The 22,557-nt window shown below is 44.3% G+C and overlaps 1 protein-coding gene across 4 annotated transcripts in view; it reads left to right on the forward strand.

Annotated features, from left to right (window-relative positions):
- The window catches only part of LOC123750822 (organic cation transporter protein), a 233,852-nt gene that overhangs the window by 116,745 nt on the left and 94,550 nt on the right, over positions 1 to 22,557 (forward strand). For all 4 annotated transcript variants that reach the window (XM_069333457.1, XM_069333474.1, XM_069333467.1 and 1 more), the window contains exon 4: positions 571 to 763. In XM_069333457.1, coding sequence (XP_069189558.1) covers positions 571 to 763 — 193 coding nt within the window. The remainder of the gene's footprint in view (positions 1 to 570; positions 764 to 22,557) is intronic.

Here is a 22,557-nt window from a genome sequence, read left to right on the forward strand (position 1 = left end):
TCTGGTTTCAATTCTTTTGACCATGTCGTAGTTCAGTCGATTAAGGCAGCGTCTGGGATGATCTCGGACCTAGGTTCAAATCTTTGTCACGGCCCTTGTCGATTTGTTCATTGATTAAAATACCTCAAAGTGTGGCAGACACAGCCTATATATAGACTGAGAGAGTAGGTGCTAACGAAACGAAGTACTGTCGCCAACCACGATGACCTTATGAGAGTCACACACCACCTGTGTGTCATCGTGAAAAGTTGGGTAAAGGTATACCCGGACATCTGGCCTCCAACCTTGGACAGTCAAGCAAACAAACACACACGCTTTAACTTTAATTGACACATATATATGCGTATGTACTCTTTTAAGCAGTTTTTATTAAGTATCAAATTAAATACTTTGGATGTAATTTGTATTTCCCTGTATTTTAAAAGCAAAATCGTTGCTTTAAATTCCAATACGCTGAAATAATTTTACTTTAATTACTCTCCCTCTTCTCTCTACTTGTCTCTCTGCTTTTCTTAGTCCTTCTTCATCCTTAGAAGCACTAACTATAACATTTGTGGACCACCTTGGCAGGGAGGTGGAGGAGGGCGGGGGTGCGGGCAAGTACTCCTCCTGCAGCTACTACGTCAGGGACTGGGACCAGCTGGTGGCGAGCGGCGCCCTCTCTGGTGATGCCCTCCCGGACCTCCCGACCAATGTCTCCACCACCACCTGCCACCACTGGAACTACGACCACTCCATCTACAAGACCACCGTTGTGGAGGAGGTAGGAGCCACCCTCTATTTCTGTTGATTTTCTTGATTACCTTGCTACTTAGCTTATCATTCATCTCTATTCTGGTCTATTAACTAATCTATTATACTACGAGAATGTTTGTCTGTCCAAAGTCGAAGGCCAGACGCTTGGGGTTAGCCGTTCACAACTTTGCAGGGTTGGGGTTCGGTGCGGACATTCGCTGGTCGGGGGCTGGCACAAATAAAAAGCTTTAACAAATATTAACAATTATAGAGACCCCCATGCGATTTTGATGGGATCAAATTTGAAATATTTGGAGTGAATCCCCTAGAATTTTAGTGATCGTAGTAATATATTTTTCTGGAGATCCATACAGTTGTTTCTGTTTTTCTTAACAATACGTTTTATGGGAGAAGGGGAGGAGGAGAGGAGAGGGGGAGGAGGAGGGGAGAGGATGAGGGAAGAGGGGAAGGAGGAGGGGAGAGGGGAAGGAAAAGGGAAGAGAGGGAGGAGGAGGGAAGAGGGGAAGGAGGAGGGGAGAGGGGAAGGAAAAGGGAAGAGAGGGAGGAGGAAGGGCTCAAGCGGGAGACGGACCAGCCGGGTACCCCTGATATAAATATATAAATGAAATATCTGACTGTTCGAGGTTGTAGAGAAGATGAGATAGGGAGGTGAGGGAGGTGAGGGAGGGGAGGGAGGGGAGGGAGGTGAGGGAGGTGAGGGAGGTGAGGGAGGGGAGAGCTGGAAGATGAGAGGGCAAGAGGGAAGGAGGATGGAACAGATGTGGGGTGTGAAGATTAAGATAAGAGAGAGAGAGAGGGTGGGAGGGAAGAGGGGGGGGGGATGTATGGAGAGGGGGGGAAAGAAGAGGTGAGGAGTGGAGGGGGAGAGAAGGGAACTATCATGGGAAAGCGCCAAGCTATTACGACTATATAGCACTGGGAAGGGGTCAGGATAAGGATTTGGGATGGGACGGGGGGAAAGGAATGGTGGCCAACCACTTGGACAGTCGGGGATTGAACGCCGACCTGCATGTTGAGACAGATCCAACCTGTCCTCTTACAAATTACGTCTGAATTTTGCCGTTTGCCCGTATGGGCAAAAAGTAATTAATTTGGGCAATTACGTAATTTGAAAATTAAAAAAATTGAAAATAAATTTTAGATTTTTTTTTCCAAAACAGCAAGTTAAGGGTCCTCTGGTAGGTTAGGGAGGCAGGAAGTTCTCCTAAGGTTTCAAAACATCATGAAAACCGTTAAATGAATGTTCCCTCTCCTAACCTAACCGAGTAAGTCGGAGCACCCAAAACAGAAAACGGGAAAGTAAATCTCTTTCGTGAGCCAATGTCACGTCATTTCAGATTATGAGGTAATCTCGCATATTGCTTTAAGACCACTACATCTACCAGACTACTGACGTGACTAACCTAACCCTCACTCAGTGAGCAGCACATCACGGGCCTCAGAGTGACATAATGTAGTTCACCAACTGTACCTTAATGATCAATCTTAAAATTACAGCAGTGATCTAATACAGATATGATCTGATTACTGGGATGATCTGGTTACTGGGATGATCTGGTTACTGGGATGATCTGGTTACTGGGATGATCTGGTTACTGGGATGATCTGGTTACTGGGATGATCTGGTTACTGGGATGATCTGGTTACTGGGATGATCTGGTTACTGGGATGATCTGGTTACAGTAATGATCTAGTTAAAGTGATGAAGTTGTTACAGTGATGGTCTAATTATCGTGATTACTTTGTTACAATGAGGGACTAGTTACAGTGAAAATCTAATTACGGTGATGGTTAAGTTACAGTGATGGTCAAGTTACAGCGATGGTCAAGTTACAGTGATGGTCTAGTTACTGTGATGGTCTAGTTACAGTGATGGTCTAGTTACTGTGATGGTCTAGTTACAGTGATGGTCTAGTTACTGTGATGGTCTAGTTACTGTGATGATCTAGTTACTGTGATGGTCTAGTTACTGTGATGGTCTAGTTACTGTGATGGTCTAGTTACTGTGATGGTCAAGTTACTGTGACGGTCAAGTTACAGTGATGGTCTAGTTACTGTGATGGTCTAGTTACAGTGATGGTCTAGTTACTGTGATGGTCTAGTTACAGTGATGGTCTAGTTACTGTGATGGTCAAGTTACTGTGATGGTCTAGTTACAGTGATGGTCAAGTTACAGCGATGGTCTAGTTACTGTGATGGTCTAGTTACAGTGATGGTCTAGTTACAGTGATGGTCAAGTTACAGCGATGGTCTAGTTACAGTGATGGTCTAGTTACAGTGATGGTCTAGTTACAGTGATGGTCTAGTTACAGTGATGGTCTAGTTACAGTGTCGGTCTAGTTACTGTGATGGTCAAGTTACAGTGATGGTCAAGTTACAGTGATGGTCTAGTTACAGTGTCGGTCTAGTTACTGTGATGGTCAAGTTACAGTGATGGTCAAGTTACAGTGATGGTCAAGTTATAGTGATGGTCAAGTTACAGTGATGGTCAAGTTACTGTGATGGTCAAGTTACTGTGATGGTCAAGTTACTGTGATGGTCAAGTTACTGTGATGGTCAAGTTACAGTGACGGTCTAGTTACAGTGATGGTCAAGTTACTGTGATGGTCAAGTTACAGTGATGGTCAAGTTACAGTGATGGTCAAGTTACAGTGATGGTCAAGTTACAGTGATGGTCAAGTTACAGTGATGGTCAAGTTACAGTGACGGTCTAGTTACTGTGATGGTCAAGTTACTGTGATGGTCAAGTTACAGTGATGGTCAAGTTACAGTGATGGTCAAGTTACAGTGATGGTCAAGTTACAGTGATGGTCAAGTTACTGTGATGGTCAAATTACAGTGATGGTCAAGTTACAGTGATGGTCAAGTTACAGTGACGGTCTAGTTACTGTGATGGTCAAGTTACAGTGATGGTCAAGTTACAGTGATGGTCAAGTTACAGTGATGGTCTAGTTACTGTGATGGTCAAGTTACAGTGCTGGTCTAGTTACAGTGATGAACTAGTTACAGTGATGGTCTAGTTACAGTGATGACTTAGTTACAGTGATGAACTAGTTACAGTGATGAACTAGTTACAGTGATGAACTAGTTACAGTGATGAACTAGTTACAGTGATGAACTAGTTACAGTGATGAACTAGTTACAGTGATGAACTAGTTACAGTGATGACCTAGTTACAGTGATGAACTAGTTACAGTGATGAACTAGTTACATCAGGTGACTTACACCAGCGGGCAGTGTGATCTTAGAGAGTAATACTCATCACAACTGACACACAAATGGCTAACGTTTTGAGAACTCTGTGGTCTTGCAAGCAACATTGACAGTTGCTTGCATGCAAACTCCATTTTCTCGACATAATCATGCATTGTGTGTTGCTGACTGCAATTATTTGCACACAGGAGCAGTAATCTCGAGGGTCATCAAGCAGTTTATATAAGAATACCTCCCATAATACTTGGGGTGGACGGTAGAGCGATGGTCTCGCTTCCTGCAGGTCGGTGTTCAATCCCCAACCATCCATAAGTTTTTTTATTTTTTTTATTTTTACATGCACGCATGCAATTAAATACAATAAAACAGAATACAATATAAACATGCAAGCAAAGAACGACAAAAAATCAGAACATAGTAGAACATAGACGCACCGGCCTGAAGGGCCGCCAGCAAAACAGGAACATGAAGCACCAGTAACAAGATAATATGGCAAAGAGCAATACAAAACAATACACACAAAAAACAAAGAAAATATATACATAAAGGAAACACAGGCAATATACAGAAAAAAAACAAGACAGGAATAAGCAAAGAAGCAGCCCGAAGGGCCTCCGCAAAACACAAACAAGCGCACCAATAGCACAAACAAACAGAAACAGGCCCTCGAAGAGTCCAGGAGGAAACATCCACACGTACACACACGTCACCCCCCCCCCCCCCCACCCCCGTGCACGCAGGCGCCGGGTAAACAGAGCACGGACTACTGATACTTTTCCGGATACTGAGATGCCGGAACCGTAAACAATACGCCTCCCAAAGCAACCGGGCGTTCTCCGGAATCTGAGGACCGTAAACCACATCCGGCCGAGGCATTAAGTCCGGCACACCCTGGATAAAACACCGTTCTCGCGGAACCCAAACGCAAGTAGGATCCCACGGAACCAGGAGCACGCGCTCAATTGTGTGAAAACGCACAGTGGAAAAAGTATGCACGTCCCCGGAGGCCAAGACGACAGGAAAGGGTTTTACTCCAGGAGGCCTGGTACAAGACGGCATACTCAGAGGCACACCAGGGGGCGCACCAGTGCAGCCACTAGGACCCACCTCGGGCTCCGCACAGGCCACCTCACTACCCACGGGGTGATGCGTCCGCTGGGACTTCCCACGGCGGGCATCCTTCTGCAGCACTATGACGATGCCACGGCAAGCACCAGCACCCACCGCATCGACAGAAGAGGAGCTTCAACATACCACCGTGGAGAACCGTTTGCCGGAGGCAGAACCAAAAGCACCTCAGAGAGACGGGCGCCTACATCACCAGCATCACCAGGCGCATGGATCTCTGCCACCACCAACCGCGCGGAGTGCGAGGCGCCCTGAACCACCTCCTCGACACTTGAAGCCTCACCATCACTGAAGTCACCCACATCTGCCCAGGCAGAAGACGAACGCCGGGAACACTTGGGCACCGGTCGTACATCATCAGAGCTGGAAGTGGATCCAGAAGCACGGGCCCCACAAGCCAGGCGGACTGATGCATGACGCAAGACGGCAGCCTCAACCACAGGGGGAACCAGACTGCACTCAGCAGGAGGCGCATCCACCACCCCAACATCCAGCACAGTCGAAACACAAAGCGAGGGTGCAGGGCCAGGCGCAGGAGCAGAAGACGAGGAAGAGGAGAGAGCCGACGACTCACAGAAATCGCCTGGAAGGCCTACGCGAGCAGCGGGGACAGCGACAGGATCAGGAAGAACATCCGACGGCATGGCAACACCCTGAGGACGGTCCGCAACAACTGAAGGAAGGACGGGTGCTGCAGGGAAGCCTCAGCAGTTAACGGGACACTCACTTCCTCACCCCCGGAGTCCTCCTCTAGAGGGAGCAGCGGGAAATCCTCCTCCCGGAACAAGTTGACTGGAACAACCGGAGCCCCAGTGCACCCGGCAGCCTGATGCCCCAACAGGCCACACCAGAAACAGGTATGGCGCTGCCGGGCATTATACACCCGGACGTAGTATCCCATAAGCCGGACAGAAGATGGTATATCCGACCACAGGCGCATCCCCAGGGTACGAATGTTCGTCCGCCTACCCGCATACCTCCCTGAGGAGAGTGTGTTTACCCGTACACTGACGACATCTCCAAACCTCCGGAAGTAACACCGGAGAAGGTCTTTGGGAAACTCCAGGGGCGCCCCATGCACACTGACATAAGTCAGTGCACCACTGCGGTCTGAAATTGACACAGAGCCGGCACCACCCGGCAACGGCAACGAACGCCCCTCGTAACATCAGACGAAGTCACAGTATTCCTCCTCCCCCACGAACTTGCGAACAACCTGGTGGGCAGTTACAAGCTCAACACCATATATAGCCATCACAGGGATACGGAGCATGTCACACTTAACCATCTCGACTTCCGGACATCCAGCATGACCAGTGAACTCCAGGCCCACGGAGTTCACACGCACAACAGGGGGAAGAAGGTCTCCTATTTCAAGCTCGCCACGTCAACACGTAGCCAGGCAGCAACAGCAGGGAGGGCAGAGACGCCCACACCCCCTGGCGACCAAAGCAGCAAACAACCCCAACAACCAGGCAGGGCTAGCAAGACGTCCTCACTCCACGGCTGCCAGGATGCAACTCTCCGCCCATAAGTGGTTCGGCACCATTCCTTAATTCCCATCCCAAATCCTTATCCTGATCCCTTCCAAGTACTATATAGTCGCAATGGCTTAGTGCTTTCCCATAATAATTCCCTCCCTTCCCTCTCCCCCCCCCCCCAAATAGCAACCGGAACTGGCTGTCACAACAAGAACACAAGCGAGCGGTGGGGGAGGCCAGCAGTATATATATATATATAGTTATAGCTGTGTGTTGAGAGTCGCTGGGGGTATATTGTCGATTTTTTGGCTTGAAGCCTTGGCTTAGGTACACGTTTAGATAGCATTTTAGAGGGAGAAATGTGGGACAGCTATTCAGGAAGGGCTTTGGATATCCCAAGGTGTGTGTGCACCATCCACCGGGTGTGTGTGCACCATCCACCGGGTGTGTGTGTGTACTATCCACCGGGTGTGTGTGTGTACCATCCACCGGGTGTGTGTGTGTACCATCCACCGGGTGTGTGTGTGTACCATCCACCGGGTGTGTGTGCACCATCCACCGGGTGTGTGTGCACCATCCACCGGGTGTGTGTGCACCATCCACCGGGTGTGTGTGCACCATCCACCGGGTGTGTGTGCACCATCCACCGGGTGTGTGTGCACCATCCACCGGGTGTGTGTGTGCACCATCCACCGGGTGTGTGTGTGCACCATCCACCGGGTGTGTGTGCACCATCCACCGGGTGTGTGTGCACCATCCACCGGGTGTGTGTGTGCACCATCCACCGGGTATGTGTGTGTACCATCCACCGGGTGTGTGTGTGCACCATCCACCGGGTGTGTGTGCACCATCCACCGGGTGTGTGTGCACCATCCACCGGGTATGTGTGCGCACCATCCACCGGGTGTGTGTGTGTACCATCCACCGGGTGTGTGTGTGCACCATCCACCGGGTGTGTGTGCACCATCCACCGGGTGTGTGTGCACCATCCACCGGGTGTGTGTGCACCATCCACCGGGTGTGTGTGCACCATCCACCGGGTGTGTGTGCACCATCCACCGGGTGTGTGTGCACCATCCACCGGGTGTGTGTGTGCACCATCCACCGGGTGTGTGTGCACCATCCACCGGGTGTGTGTGCACCATCCACCGGGTGTGTGTGCACCATCCACCGGGTGTGTGTGTGCACCATCCACCGGGTATGTGTGTGTACCATCCACCGGGTGTGTGTGTGCACCATCCACCGGGTGTGTGTGCACAATCCACCGGGTGTGTGTGCACCATCCACCGGGTATGTGTGCGCACCATCCACCGGGTGTGTGTGTGTACCATCCACCGGGTGTGTGTGTGCACCATCCACCGGGTGTGTGTGCACCATCCACCGGGTGTGTGTGTGCACCATCCACCGGGTATGTGTGTGTACCATCCACCGGGTGTGTGTGTGCACCATCCACCGGGTGTGTGTGCACCATCCACCGGGTGTGTGTGCACCATCCACCGGGTATGTGTGCGCACCATCCACCGGGTGTGTGTGTGTACCATCCACCGGGTGTGTGTGTGCACCATCCACCGGGTGTGTGTGCACCATCCACCGGGTGTGTGTGTGCACCATCCACCGGGTGTGTGTGTGTACCATCCACCGGGTGTGTGTGTGTACCATCCACCGGGTGTGTGTGTGCACCATCCACCGGGTGTGTGTGTGTACCATCCACCGGGTGTGTGTGTGCACCATCCACCGGGTGTGTGTGCACCATCCACCGGGTGTGTGTGTGCACCATCCACCGGGTGTGTGTGTGTACCATCCACCGGGTGTGTGTGTGCACCATCCACCGGGTGTGTGTGTGCACCATCCACCGGGTGTGTGTGTGTACCATCCACCGGGTGTGTGTGTGCACCATCCACCGGGTGTGTGTGCACCATCCACCGGGTGTGTGTGTGCACCATCCACCGGGTGTGTGTGTGTACCATCCACCGGGTGTGTGTGTGCACCATCCACCGGGTGTGTGTGTGCACCATCCACCGGGTGTGTGTGTGTACCATCCACTGGGTGTGTGTGTGCACCATCCACCGGGTATGTGTGTGTACCATCCACCGGGTGTGTGTGTGTACCATCCACCGGGTGTGTGTGTGCACCATCCACCGGGTATGTGTGTGTACCATCCACCGGGTGTGTGTGTGCACCATCCACCGGGTGTGTGTGTGCACCATCCACCGGGTGTGTGTGTGTACCATCCACCGGGTGTGTGTATGTACCATCCACCAGGTGTGTGTGTGCACCATCCACCGGGTGTGTGTGTGCACCATCCACCGGGTGTGTGTGTGTACCATCCACCGGGTGTGTGTATGTACCATCCACCAGGTGTGTGTGTGTACCATCCACCGGGTGTGTGTATGTACCATCCACCGGGTGTGTGTGTATGTACCATCCACCGGGTGTGTGTGTGTGTACTATCCACCACGTGTGTGTGTGTGTACTATCCACCGGGTGTGTGTGTGTACCATCCACCAGGTGTGTGTATGTACCATACAGGTGTGTGTGTGTGCACACAGTGCACGCACACTCCAGCTTTCTTACTGCCAATGATCACACTGCTCCAGTTGCTGTCCAACCACTTGGGATAGACGGTAGAGCGACGGTCTCGCTTCGTGCAGGTCGGCGTTCAATCCCGACCGTCCAAGTGGTTGGGCACCATTCCTTCCCTCCCCCCGTGCTATCCCAAATCCTTATCCTGACCCCTTCCCAGTGCTACATAGTTGTGATGGCATGGCGCTTTCCCCCTGATAATTCCCTTCTCTTCTTCGTGGCAGCTTAAGCTGTTTCATCTGCCAGCGAGCCCAGTGGTCGTTTGGCTGCCACTGTCTCCCAAACTACGATATATAAGAGTGTGTGTATAAATATATATATATATATATATATATATATATAATATATATATTATATATAGGCCCGATTTGCCTAATAGGCTGAAAAATTGTCTTTATTTTCCATAAATTGTTTCCAATTAGTTTATTTGAATTATTATTATTATATTATACTAGGAACATAATTTATTTACTTAGTTATATTAGTTTAGGATAGGTTAAGATAGGTTAGGTTAGGTTAGGTAGGGTAGGTTAGGTTCGGTCATATATCTACGTTAGTTTTAACTCAAATTAAACAAAATGAACTCATACATAATGAAATGGATAGCTCTATCATTTCAAAAGAAAACAAATTAGATAAATGTATAAAGTCAGGAAAACTTGGCCTATTAGGCAAATCGAATCCACGAAGGAAGGATTAAGACAGGAATTTCCTAAAGTACTTTCGTATCTAATAATACATCTTTAGAAGGATGGATTTACAGTTCAGTGTGATGGATATATAGGCAGGAAAGAGATGAGGTGAAGTACAATGTCTTTAATAAGAAAAGGGGATATTAATAAGGTATTAGTGAACAAATCCACAAGGGTCGTGATGAGGGGGTTCGAACCTGCGTCCGAATGGATCCCAGACGCTCCTTAATCGACTGTACAACGACATGGTCAAAAGAATCGTGATGCATGTGTAATGATGCGTGATGCATCGTTTGATTCATCACGCTATTGTGATTTCTGTGTGTAATAAAGTAAGGGCGAAGAGGTTTAACAGCTTGTTGGCAGAGTCTGCTTGCATGGGGGGAATGGTGTAAATCCCTGGTTTGTGTCTCGGAGAGACTGCAGGATCCGTGTGAGGTCAGTAGAACTTCCGGTTGCAATCCCTTTACCATGTCGTGGGACAGTCGATTAAGACACCGCTGGGATCCTCTCGGACGTAGGTTCGAACCCTCATCATGGCCCTTGTGGATTTGTTCATTTGATGCATCATGCTATTGTGATTTGTGTGTGTAAGGTATTAGTGTATCAATGATACTACTCAAATCGCCCTCTAACTGATCTAACAAAAATGTATCTAAATTATACAAACCACTGCTAAGGTTCAAATTATATGATTTTGTAATCTATATTAAAGCAATTTTTAATTATGTTCCTATTGAAAATGCTTTTACAATTGTTATTGAAGAAGCCATTTCCCAATCAATTTGATGAGAACTTTCTGACAAATGAACAAACAAAGCATTAGACAGTTGGTCATGTCTTACAGAATATTCGCGTTGCGGAATTCTAAATTTTAAATCTGTAGATGTTTGCCCTACATAGAACCTATTACAGTTTCAACAATGTATTTTGTAAATGACACAACTATCACTACGAGGACTGTTTCTAACTAATAGTTTTCCAACAGTATTTTCGTAATTAAACAACACATGTATATCAAAATATTTCAAGGCCTTGACAATATTTTGGAACCCAAAAACATATGATAAACTTAAAACATTTTTGGGGCGAATTTTCTCACTGCATAATATCCTAACTCTATACTCCTTTTACCAGTCAGCCCGACAGACATTATATCCATAATTCAATCGCTTTAAACCAAAGCTGGGAACATTAATGAAATACCACCTACGATATATAAGAGTGCTGCCCTGCTCTTGCACTACCCATAGCTCTGCTATTCAACAACTCTCTAGAGTGTCATACTTTTCCTGATATCCTGACAAAAGCAGCAGTGCCGCCAGTACATAAAGGAGACGAGACGGCTGATGATGCAAATCATAATAACGTGGCTGAAGAAATGGTGACCAAACCACACACTAGAAAATGAAGAGACGACGACGTTTCGGTCCGGCTTGGACTATTATGGGGCATTAGGGGGGCCTGATGGCTGAGTGGAGAGCGCTCGGTGTTTGTTTTCCTAAAGGTCCGGGTTCGATCCCCGGCGGAACCGGAAACGCCCTGATGCACCTGTTCACCTAGCAGTAAATAGGTACCTGGGAGTCAGACAGCTGCTACGGGCTGCATCCAGTGTATGTGTGTGTGTGAAAATTAGGATTACGGACCTGCCCGGAACGCTATGCGTGCTAGTGGCTGTACAAGAATGTAAGAACTCTTGTATGTATAAAAAAAAAAAAGTCGATTGTGATGAGACGAGGGAGGCACTGGCATTAAGTAAGGCAAGAGAGAGGTGATGAGGAGGAAATCTTAAAGGAAGATAAGAGCAAAGCGAAAGGTACGGAAGAGAAGGTGTAATAAAGGGTGTAATAATAGCAGTAAGAATGGGAACGCAAGAAAAAGAAGAGAATGAACAAAAAAGGGAAAATGGAAGGGTAAGCTTATGTTAGGTCACGTTTGTTAGAAAGTTTAGAACATTTGAATATGTACTGTGAAAGGGAAGAGTCAACAGCAACAAAGCCAGGACTCAGGTTCATGTTGGGTACGTTGTGTATCAGAGCCGAGTCTTCTTCTTGTTCTTGATAGTAGGTGCAGTTTGCATGGAGGGCTCGTCCTGCGATGACAGCACCAGTACACATGTTGGGAGACGCGTTTGTGTTGAGAATGATAAGAGTTTCAAAACAAAGTGCTTGTTGCGTTGTGGTGTAGATAGAGGAGCGGCGACTAAAACAGAGGTGTATGTTGAAGGGAGACATGCCGCACCATAGGGCTGTATGTTGTGTTTATGGCGTCAGATGATCCATGGTGCTGCGACGAGGCAGTTGTTTCTGTGTTTAGCTGTTGGTGGCGCCAGGTATAAATGTGGCGCGGGTCAGATGTGACCCAATTTGTTGGTCGACTGGAGATATTTAGCCAGTGCTTTGACTATTTAGTATTTTTCTTGTGACGAGTGGTCACCGCCTCCTAATATATGCTCGATGGTGAAGGGTATTTTAAGTGAGATAAATACTTGTTTGAAATTTACTCTGGTACTATGATGTCGGAAGCAGTGAAGGCGGCAATGTTCGATTGTTTCAAGCACCTGACAGTGGATGCCGAGTTCGTTGATGTCTGTTCTATACTTAGAGCTGTGTGCTGCTAGTTTGGTGTGTCCCAGCCTTAATCTGGTCATCGATTTCTCTACTTTCATGTGAGAGATGTTTCCAAGTTTCCCATTTCTTCTTAATAGACCCATAGTACAAAGGTGAGCATGACGTTTTCCATTTCATTACAAAATCTTAGGAGATGGTATCTTTCAAGGCTCCTTTACGTGCAACATGAGGAATTGGATGATGGGTAATGTGAGGCGTGTTGTGCATCGCTTTAGCTAGTTTATTTACTAGTTCATTATAATATAAGTTCATTAAGTAGTATACCACAATGCGCTGGGGACCCATTGGATAGAGGTGTCATAGCCATTCATTCGATGTTCATGAAGAAGTTGAAGGCATGGGTAAGCAAACACTTTGCAAGTTGTTGAAGAGTACGTAATTGCTTGACTTGCACTCTTGGGGTCACTGCAGATTGTATATATCCCAACTGGTAATGTTGTGATTATTTGGAGAGCTATAAGGCGTATAATTCAGCTGTGAAAATAGATAGTTGGTTTGGTAACCGCCATCCCTGCTTGAGATGGTATTCCGGTATCCATACAGTGCTATTTTTTTTTTTTTTTTTTTTTGTAGGGATATTCCTGCGCCGGCCCTAAGCCTCTGGCTGGCCCATTAAGTGATGCTTGCTTCTGTTTTACTTGGGCAGAGTATAAGTATTTATGACTCGTATGGTCGCTTCAGTAAGATTTTGCCATATGTGTTTAACAACTTCTGCGCTGTTGAATCTAAGTTGAAATCTTAATGGGTTTGTAACTGTGCACCGCGTACAGCGCTAGTGACCGAGGGTACGTTGTTCATGATGATGCGAGACCCATCTGTATAAATCGCCGTGGTATTTGCCTAGCAATTTTTCATTGTTGAGACAAAGACTGAGGCTATGACTAAGTTTGGTGCAAACTTTGGAATTGCATTTGTGGGAACCGACCTGTGAGATTTATATTTATTTAATTTATATGAATTTATATTTACGTTAATTTATATACTTCGATAGCAATTTGTATAATGATAAGTGGACTGTATTTCTGCAATAATCTCACAAATCGATCCTCTACACATTAGGGGGGGTTATTAAATTAATATATATATGCAGCCAATCAAACTACAGAAATAACTACATACATTAAAGAGGTTCCTTATCTTATAGTACAGCAGGTTAGTCCACCAGGTATAACTAGGGTGTAGACACCAAATTATCCTCTTTGAGGTAGCTTCCATATCACCCAGTAACTGGTGCACAAATCTTGCATCCTCGTCTTGACCTTTAGTATGAGGCGATTTCGCGTTCTAACCGGCTAACCCTATATCCTGACATTAATGGCCATAAATGAATGATAAACGGGTTTCGGATAGACACTTAACTTGAATTGTAGACATCGTGTTGGAGATGGTACCTTTGGTTTCCATAACACTACGTCCAAGTAAAATTAACAGGAGCCGAATTTGCTCCCGTGTGAGCCTCTGGTCTCGTATAACAACAATGGCTGCCCTCCTTCCTCCACTCTGACGCCTGGCTTACATTGTCCAGATTTCAGAACGTGATAGAAGGGTCACATTTACTCTACTTTAATATTGATAATTAAGTTAATTTATATAAGATGTTTTTATGATGGTAAAGTCCAAAGACTTATGTATTTAAGAATAATTCCCACCAGAATAGCTGGTGAATTATAATAGTATGTGGTGATGATATCCCGTTTTCTTGGACGGTAATTCCACTACAAGTTACGTTTTCTATGGGTAACTTGTTTATACAACACAGCTCTTATCTGTCTGTATGATATATTAAATGCTGTCGGATTTTCCGACATAATTCCCCAGGGGGCTGCTCACGGGTCGAAGTCCTAATTAGAACAGACGAACACCGATACTCCTCCTTCGAATTATTAGATTAATTTGATATTAGTAGTTATTAATCACACATTTGTGTGTCTGTTCGTACAGGACGGATGTCCCGTACTAGAGTTGCAGGGGTTAGAAGTCTAATGCGATTTCATTTCCCTGTCAACTCTTGAAAGGCTAATATTCAAGCCTTATTACATATTATTTAACCCAGAAGACTGAATGTGATCAAGTACTACAGTCAAGTATGATTCAGGGACTGCAGTGAGATCAGTGACATTAGATATAACTTGAAGTTTCTTCAGGTAACTGGTCACTGATATATAAACACTGAGGCCCATGGAATACATCTTGATTAAATAATAAATGTATCAAATCAGTCATCAGATTTATTAGGGTTTAATTTAGTTAATTGACTCAGAAGATTGAATAGCTCATCATTAAAGTAAAGTATGGTTCTGAGACTGCAGTGGGTTCAGTGACATTGGTCGTAGTGACTTGTAGCTGTTTTAGGCTACTGTTCACTGATTTGCCACTGAGGCCTCATGAACTCATCTTCAGCTTTAAATGATGATACTAACATCAACCTCTGTTGGTATAGTCAGCTGTAATCTCCTTAGTATAATGCTACTGGAGAAATATAATCAGCTGACAAATTTAGTTTCTATTGGTATTGTTTATCTGCAGGCATAGGTCTCCTCAGGCTTGATACTGGGCCTGAGAGTAATTTACCTCCTGCAGAGTTTAACATGGTTATGCCCTGATATTTAGTAGGGCTACCGATGAATTGATGGTAGTAGTCTGTCCCCACAAGGACAGCCATTTGGCATTTGATTTGCTCAAATTTACCTGCAGCTGCTTGATAATAGCTTTCCAGGTCAGCATAATCAACTGTTGATTGTTGTGACAAATCTTCACATTTCTTGATCTGTCTTGTTAAGTGGCCTTTAAGACCTGCAAGGGTTCTATTCATTCTCCCTGCATTATCCATACTGGCTCGTTGGTGAAGCCTTGTGGGACTTGTACTTGGGCTGCTCATAATACTGAACAAACACTAATGGTAGCCTAGGGTAAATTCTGAACTCACTAGGCAATAATCCTACCTCTACTAGAGGTTAGCACTTAAAATTAATACACATTATATATATACAATCATACACACTAATGATTTGAGTGATAAACCAGTGTCACTGGAAGTACCTTTAGGTTAGCTCTTCTATATCACCCTAGGATGGTAGAGACACTAATTAATCACTCAAAGGTGTAATGATCATAAGTAAATTATTATATATACAACTCAACTCGAGTTGATAAAAATTACACCCAAAATAGGGTCTGGACCATTCATTAATGGTGTTAGGTTGTTCAATATAGTACAACTGACTATGGTAATAATGGGACTAGGATGAACGATAATAGTTCAACTAGTCAAATCCTACCCTGTTGTGGGTTGGCAATTAGTAAATATTATACTGTGATCACTAGTGCAATATATATTAAATAATTATCTATTTTGGAGAAATAATATACACAATTATTGATAATAGCCTCTTAATTAGCCTCTATGAAACTTCTAATATTATCTAGAAGTATTAAATATTATTAGTGACCTCGCGAAATAAAGTCCACAAAATTCGTAGATAATCTCTCGCGAAATGTAACACCACGAAATCCGTGAACAATCTCGCGAAGACACAGTCACTAATTTGGCTGGATTCTATATTAGCGCTGTCATTTCACGAAATAACACGCCACCAAATATCTGTGGGTGTGCATGAAACCGCTGACGAAGCTGAACTGGGCTGAGGGAGGCTCCTGAGCTCCCTCGAGGCTACGTTGCTGTCTAGACTGGCTTTTGTTTAAATAACACTGCACTAGTATATTTAATGAATCCACTGGTTAACTGGTTCATCCGGTACTAAGATGACCAAATGTGGGTTCATAGGACCGAATATTCCGGTTCCGAAGGTCCAAATAATCCGGTTCGAAGGACCAAATAATGTGGGAACCGACCTGTGAGATTTATATTTATTTAATTTATATGAATTTATATTTACGTTAATTTATATACTTCGATAGCAATTTGTATAATGATAAGTGGACTGTATTTCTGCAATAATCTCATAATCTCACAAATCGATCCTCTACACATTAGGGGGGGTTATTAAATTAATATATATATGCAGCCAATCAAACTACAGAAATAACTACATACATTAAAGAGGTTCCTTATCTTATAGTACAGCAGGTTAGTCCACCAGGTATAACTAGGGTGTAGACACCAAATTATCCTCTTTGAGGTAGCTTCCATATCACCCAGTAACTGGTGCACAAATCTTGCATCCTCGTCTTGACCTTTAGTATGAGGCGATTTCGCGTTCTAACCGGCTAACCCTATATCCTGACATTAATGGCCATAAATGAATGATAAACGGGTTTCGGATAGACACTTAACTTGAATTGTAGACATCGTGTTGGAGATGGTACCTTTGGTTTCCATAACACTACGTCCAAGTAAAATTAACAGGAGCCGAATTTGCTCCCGTGTGAGCCTCTGGTCTCGTATAACAACAATGGCTGCCCTCCTTCCTCCACTCTGACGCCTGGCTTACATTGTCCAGATTTCAGAACGTGATAGAAGGGTCACATTTACTCTACTTTAATATTGATAATTAAGTTAATTTATATAAGATGTTTTTATGATGGTAAAGTCCAAAGACTTATGTATTTAAGAATAATTCCCACCAGAATAGCTGGTGAATTATAATAGTATGTGGTGATGATATCCCGTTTTCTTAGACGGTAATTCCACTACAAGTTACGTTTTCTATGGGTAACTTGTTTATACAACACAGCTCTTATCTGTCTGTATGATATATTAAATGCTGTCGGATTTTCCGACAGCATTCAAGTTGTATTCAAGTTGTATTGATGTATTAGGAGTAGCATAAAGCCAAAGTGGAATAGGGGGAACAGTAAGTTGGGTTTCCGAGTTTTGGAGTAGAGAGAGGTCTATATTGAGTTTTTTTTTTTTTTTTTTTTTTTTTCTTTTTTTTTTTTCTTTTTTTTGAGATATATACAAGAGTTGTTACATTCTTGTACAGCCACTAGTACGCGTAGCGTTTCGGGCAAGTCCTTAATCCTATGGTCCCTGGAATACGATCCCCTGCCGTGAAGAATCGTTTTTTCATCCAAGTACACATTTTACTGTTGCGTTAAACAGAGGCTACAGTTAAGGAATTGCGCCCAGTAAATCCTCCCCGGCCCGTGTATTTGTAGCCCGTGTGAGGAAAGGTTGTGAGTGATTGGTTGGGATGCGGGGGTTATGTAGGTTAACTGTTGGGTTAATTTTTTTATCTGTATGGGTGTGTCTGGTGAGCAGTGGTACAGTGACAGATAGTTGGCACACATTATGTCTCGTCTGGTGGCTAAGCTTGAGAGGTCCGTTTCCTCGTAAAGTCCGAGAATAGGAGTGGAACGCATTGCGCCACATATAAGTCGCGTGGCATTGTTTTGTATGACCTCGAGGCTCTGTAGGTTAGTAGGTGCAGCCGACGCATATGCTTGGCAACAATAGTCTAGTTGGCTGCGAATGTAGGTTGTATAGAAACGGAGCAAGATTTTATGGTGTGCTCCCCAGGTGGTGCCAGTGAGGGCTTTAAGTATGGCGAGTCGGGGTTGTGTCGTCTGTTTAAGGTGTTGAATGTGTGCTTTCCAGGTAAGTAAGGGCGAGTTGCAGTGCATTCCAAGGTATTTGTGTTGGATGTGAGTGTTGTGTGTTGTGAGGGTGGGTAGATGAACCGGTCTTATTTTTTTGAAAATCTGATAATAAGTTTTGGTAGTATTAACTTGAAGGCCCCATTGTTGTGTCTAATTTGTGAGGTGGTCAAGTGCTGTTTCCATTGATGAGACTGTAGGTAGGTAGGACATTGTCTGAATAATACAATGTTAAGTCATCAGCATACGCTGAGAGGTTAACAGGATGGATGTTAGGTAAATGTGCTGAGAATGCAGCAAAAAGGGTTGGGCTTATAATGGAGCCTTGCGGGACACCAGTTTGTATTGGAATGCTATTTATAAACTCGCCTTGTATATTGACTTTGGAGGTACTGTTAGTAAGATAGGACTGTAGCCATAGAAGTAATTATCCCTCTAAGCCTAAATGTGCAAGTTTTGCTAAGAGGCAAGTATGAGCAATGCTATCAAATTTATTCCTTCTGAGCGAGGTGGGAATTTTATGTTCAAGGCAGAGTATTTGATCACGTATGAAGCATTAAGGTCGAAATCCAGCTCGGAGTGATGGTAAAATATTATACTCAAGGTACCATTGGAGGCGAGTATGTACTAGCCTTTCCATGACTTTACTGAAGCATGATAGTAAGGAGATAGGTCTTTATGACGTAGGTTGGGATGGGTCTTTTCCTAGTTTAAGGAAAGGAATAATAATACTGGTCTGCCATTGTGAGGGGATGATTCCGAGAGTCCAGCATAGGTTGTAATAGTTTAGAAGAGCACTATGCCAGTCGATGGAGGATATTTGATAATTTCATGTGGAATTCCATCCTCTTCATGTGCCTTGCCAAGAGGTAGGCGGGTTAAGGTTAATTGTAGCTCGTTTAAGGTGTACATGTTGTCGACGCCGAGCATGGGTAGCAGTATGGCTCAGTCAATTTCTTGTCTGAGGGAGAGTTCTTGGGCATGAAGGTAGGGTGTTGAGAGGGTAACTTTAAGACATTCAGCAAGAACATTTGCACGCTCCTGAGGTATTTGACAGAGTAAACCGTTGATCATCAGGGGAAACGAAGGGAATGTTGGTCGACCTTTAATGCTATTAAATGTAGCCCAGACTTTTGAATGTGGCGTGGTGGGTGTGAACCTATCACAACATTTTGCTCATGATGCTCGCTTTACGCCGACGAGCCATACACAAACAACGACGTCAACCCTCCCTACAGAACTGGGCCAATCTCCGGCGGGCCACAGCAGCAGCCGAAAAAAAGCATACTGCCGAAAAAAAACATACTGCTGTCAACTGACAGTATGGTTTTTTCGGCTGCTGCTGTGGCCTGCTGGAGACTGACTCAGTTCTGGAGGGAAGGTTGACGTCTTTGTTTTTGTATGGCTCGTCGGCGTAAAGCGACTGTTCGTGCACATTCCGTGTTCCACCACAGTTTAAGTGGTTGCTTGACCTATGTCCTGAAGGTTTCTTGAACATTTGAGTGGCTGTAGAATTTATGGCCGAAGTGACTGTGGACAGTCGCGTGTTTGGGTCTACATCGTCAGTATCTGGGAGACAGGCAATATCAGCCCATTTTTTTCTTACCTAGTTTGTTATTGTTCCACTTGGGGAGCGTTAGAGGGTGGGTTGATGGCTGAAAGTTAGTAAATTTATAATTATTATTATTAACATCTTTATTGACAAAATTAATTACAATTTTGCCTAATCTGAGGATTTTGATAGTCTTATTAAATTGAGGTTAATGCTAGTATTCACTGTCACGCAGGACAGAGGGTCATACATAAGACAATAGGTCTAAACTGTAGGCTGAAGCACATATATATCACGGTTACAATCAATGTTTTAATGTGTGGATATGTGAAAACAACTTTCTATTGTGCACTGCCACACAAGGGCAGGGATGGGTTCATAAGTGATGCAGCTTAGAATATAAGTAGAAATTGTTCTTCATTCTTTAAAATGGACATGCAAATTTTGGGTAAATTGTTAGGATGTCGTCCAGAACACCTGAGTCAATAAAATAGTTACACAGTTGGTGGTACAATAGGCCAGGAGGTCTAAAGTCCTTTACGGTTTCACATTCATCAATATAGTGTTCTAGTGAATGCATTAAAGGTTTATTACAGAGTTTACAATCTGAATATTCTGGTAGTGGCTCAGCCTCACTAACCTGCCAGATGTGTCTATAGCCAAGGCGAATTCGCGCAATTACTACATCACATTGCCTGGTCCGGTTACTGTGCTGACCATACAAATACCTATTATTACAGAACTTGTCATAACTTTTAATACTGCAGCTTTCAGGTCTCTGTGCATTTCTTAGTTCTTCTAAATCTGAATTAATTTCTTTAATTTGTATGTTTCTAATAACTGCATTAGATAGTCCAAAGTCATAATCAATGTTTTCTTTCCTGCAAGCCTCATTGGCCAATTGATCTACAAAGTCATGTTTTTCAACTCCAACATGGGATGGGATCCACACAAATTTTATACAAGAATTATTATCATTGGCAAAAATTACATTCCATTTAATATTACAAGCTACTTCAGACATACATTGTGATGGGTTATTTAAGGACTGCAGAGCACTTTTAGAGTCACAGAAAATAACTCCACCACCATTGAGCTTAAGGTATTCAGTGGCTAGATAAATACCCAATAGCTCGGTCTGTGTCGTGCTTGCCCAGTTGTTCAATCTCTGTGTACTAGTCATGATCATTTCATTCCCTTTATACACTGCACATGCACAACCTGTTCTACCAGTGCCTAACTGCACAGAGCCATCAGTAAAGGCATAGGATTCAGTCGGTTTGAGAATTTGAAGATGACTGTCAATAGCTTCTAATGTTATACATCTCAAAATGTCAGTGTTATACATTTGTTTTACACTGATGGGAGTATAATGCAGAGAGACCTCCACATCTTTCCAAGGGGGAATATAGTGAACAGTTTTATCAGGGTTAAGAGATACATTCAGTTTCTGAAGATTATAGGCACAACAACTGAGCCACACACTGTAGGGAGCTTTTTGCGGCGGATTGAGGGAACAGTCAGAATTGTTTAGAATGGATCTCAATTTAATTTGAATAGAGCTGGGGGGACCATTATTTTTCAAAGTTTTGGCGCAAAACATAGTACTAAGTAGAACTATTCTTTCGTAAATGGAAGGTAAGTTTAGTTCCTTTCTCATGTTAACAATTCTGACAGTTCTAGGACAACCCAGGATGATGCGCATGGCATCATTCTGTACTACATCTAGGCCTTGTAATTGTTTAGGAGAAAAATTAAGAAGATGCAAGGCATAATAATCAACAACAGATCGTATAAAGGCAATATAAAAACTACGAGCATATTTTATGTTAATGCCAAATCCTTTGCCAACAAGAGTTCTGAGAGGTTTAAGACGCTCAACAAGTTTTTTACGCAGGTTGCTGATGAGATTTGTATCATTAACCTCGACTCCAAGATATTTATAAGACTCACAAGTCTCCACGGGCACTCCATTAATAGTATAGTTAGCATGAAGAGAATGGGGAATAAGAACCCTTGTTTTATCAACAGAGATTATGAGGCCACATTCTACTACTTTCTTGGAGAATGCATCAAGTAACATTTGTAGCCTTGGTTTGCTGTGTGCCATAATACAAATATCATCAGCATAACATATAACTGTTTCCGTAGGTTGTACAGGTATGTCATGGATAAGTTTGTGCATAAGTATATTGAAGAGCATAGGGCTTAGGACACCGCCTTGAGGTGTGCCTAGTTCGAATGCATCTGTTCTTGTACTTTTAACTCCTTTAAATAGGACACTAGCACGCCTGTTGGATAGGTAGCTCTTTATCCAACTCAGAAGATTACCTTTGATTCCAAATTCAGCAAGTTGCTCTAATATTATTTCGCCATTCGCTACATCGAAAGCTGACTTTAGGTCAATAAAGGCTGCCTGTGTCCCATCCTGGGAGTTTACAAAATATTTAGCAAAGCATGTTTGTGTGCTACACTTGGGCATGAACCCATATAGGTTTGGGGCCAGTTTTTCTTTGACCTGAAACATGACAAATTTATAATGAGGGGTTTGTGGTCACTACCAATATCTGGTCCAGTATGAAACTGTAGTTCATGTTGAAAGTGCGCGGAGCCAAAGCAGATGTCCAGTGAGGCTTCATAATTGGTTTTGTAGTTAAAGTAGGTTGCCAGGTAGGGCGGCGAAAGAAGAATATATGGTGTAGTGTCTAAGTAGTTATATAGATCGGTGCCTGCAGTATTTTGGGTACCTCTACTCCATGTGGGGTGGTTAGTATTGAGATCACCTGTAACAGTGATCGGGTGGCGTAATTGGTCAAGATAGAATTCCAGTTCATTTAAGTATATTGTGCCACCAAGGTTGTATATAACCAGGAAGGATATCTGTGTACCAGTGTAAGGTATTAAGCATGCTAACGTTTCTAGTTTACTGTTCACAAAATGCGTAAGTGTTACAGGTTTACATGTAA

This window comes from Procambarus clarkii, chromosome 4 (assembly GCF_040958095.1).
Source record: "Procambarus clarkii isolate CNS0578487 chromosome 4, FALCON_Pclarkii_2.0, whole genome shotgun sequence".
Classification (NCBI taxonomy): Eukaryota; Metazoa; Arthropoda; class Malacostraca; order Decapoda; family Cambaridae; genus Procambarus; species Procambarus clarkii.